This window comes from Triticum urartu, chromosome 3A (assembly GCF_056163025.1).
Source record: "Triticum urartu cultivar PI428250 chromosome 3A, HENAU_Tu73, whole genome shotgun sequence".
Taxonomy (NCBI): Eukaryota; Viridiplantae; Streptophyta; class Magnoliopsida; order Poales; family Poaceae; genus Triticum; species Triticum urartu.
Window position 1 is genome coordinate 572,306,339 of NC_141875.1, and position 1,928 is coordinate 572,308,266.

The 1,928-nt window shown below is 61.7% G+C and overlaps 1 protein-coding gene across 1 annotated transcript; it reads left to right on the forward strand.

The window, feature by feature from the left end:
• The first annotated feature begins 286 nt into the window (after window positions 1-286).
• On the forward strand, window positions 287-1,199 carry LOC147980571 (uncharacterized). The gene is made up of 2 exons (XM_087515665.1): window positions 287-472; window positions 753-1,199. Exons 1-2 carry the CDS (start codon window positions 287-289, stop codon window positions 1,197-1,199), a joined length of 633 nt encoding a protein of 210 aa, XP_087371791.1.
• Window positions 1,200-1,928: the final 729 nt, after the last annotated feature.

A 1,928-nucleotide genomic window follows, 5' to 3' on the forward strand; every position in this document is an offset into this window, starting at 1 on the left:
CTGGATGAAGCCGGCAAGGCGAAGCCGGTTCCCCCTCCGAAGCCGGCCGGCGAAAGCAGCCGACAGCAGCATCACCAGAACAACAAGCGCAAGGCCGACCAGCCGGCGCCACGTCGCGGCCGCCGAGCCTGCGGCGGACCCGGCGGCAAAGCACCGGCAAACCAGCAAGACGGCATGGCAACCCGCCATGAGCTTCGAGCAGCTGCTCGACGCCCCCTGCAAGCACCACAGCGGCGAAAAACCCTCCACGCACATGCTCCGGTAGTGCGCCATCACCAAGCGCATCATGAGGAGCGACGTCCCGCCCCCTCCGGCTCCGGCTCCAAGCGCGGGGCAGCCGCCTCTGCCTCCACCACCGCCTCCAGCTGGCGGCGCGATGCGCAACGACGCCTACCCGGACCAGAACGCGGCCTACGTCGTCTTCACCAGCCTCGGCGATGACAAGCGCAGCGAGTGCCTCCTTCGGCAGGAGGTGAACATCATCGTCCCAGCCAAGCCGGAGTTCATGCATTGGTCGGATCGCCCGATCACCTAGACCCAAGAGGATCACCCGGCAGTCATGCCAAGCCCGGGTGGTTACACCCTCGTCCTCAACCCCACCATCATCGCGCGGAGCACATGCAAGTTCTCCTGAGTCCTCAACGATGGCGGCAGCAGCATCAACATCCTCTACCGCGACACGATGACCAAGCTCGGCCTCAAGGCCGAGGACCTGGAGCCGACCCAGACGATTTTCCATTGGCCGGGTCCAGCTAGACGTCCTGTTTGGTGACAGCAGCCACTTCCGGCGCGAACCGATCTGGTTCGAAGTGGTGGACCTGTCCAGTGCGTATCACGCGTTGCTGGGCCGGCCCGCGCTCGCCAAGTTCATGGCGGTTCCCCACTACTCGTACCTGAAGATGAAGATACCGGGTCCCAAGGGCATCATCACCATCACCGGCGATTACCGCAAGTCCCTGGAGTGCGCCCGAGATGGCGCCAAGTTGGCCGAGTCGCTGGTCATTGCCGAGGAGCGGCGCCAGCTCGATCGGATCGTCGCCCTGGCAGGCGAGGCCTCCGCCGCATCGATCCCGACCTCAGGTCCGGCCGATGAGGCCGCCTTCAAGCCCTCCAAGGAGATCAAGAAAGTGAAGCTCAACCCAGAAGACCCCAGCTGCAGCAAGTACGTCATCGTAGGCGCCCGCCTCGACAGCAAATAGGAAGGCGAGCTCGTCGACTTCCTCCGTGAGAATCGGGATATCTTCGCATGGACCCCCAAGGACATGCCGGGTATCCCGAGGAAGTACGCCGAGCACAAACTTCACGTCCGCAAGGACGCCAAGCCCGTCCATCAACCCCTACGACGATTTTCCGAAGAAAAGTCAAGGACCATTGGTGAAGAGGTCACCAAGCTTTTGGCGGCCGGCGTCATAATGGAAGTGTTTCACCCCGAGTGGCTGGCCAATCCAGTCCTCGTCCTGAAGAGGAACAAGACCTGGCGCATGTGTATCGACTACACCGGCCTCAACAAGGCCTGTCCCAAGGATCCGTTCGCCCTCCCGCGGATCGTCCAAGTCATCGACTCGACCGCCGGGTGTGAGCTCCTGTCCTTCCTGGACGCTTACTCCAGCTACCATCAGATCAAGCTGGACCCGGCCGACGCCCTGAAGACGTCCTTCATCACGCCCTTTGGGGTGTATGTTGCTACGTCACCATGTTGTTCGGCTTGAAGAACGCCGGCGCCACCTTCCAGCGCTGCATGCAGAAATGCCTGTTGTCGCAACTCGGCCGCAACATCCACGTGTACGTGGACGACATCGTGGTGAAGACCAAGCAGCACCTCACGCTCCTCAACGATTTGAAGGAAACATTCGCCAACCTTCATGAATACAAGGTCAAGCTTAACCCGGAAAATTGCGTCTTTGGCATCCCGACCGGAAAGCTAGTCG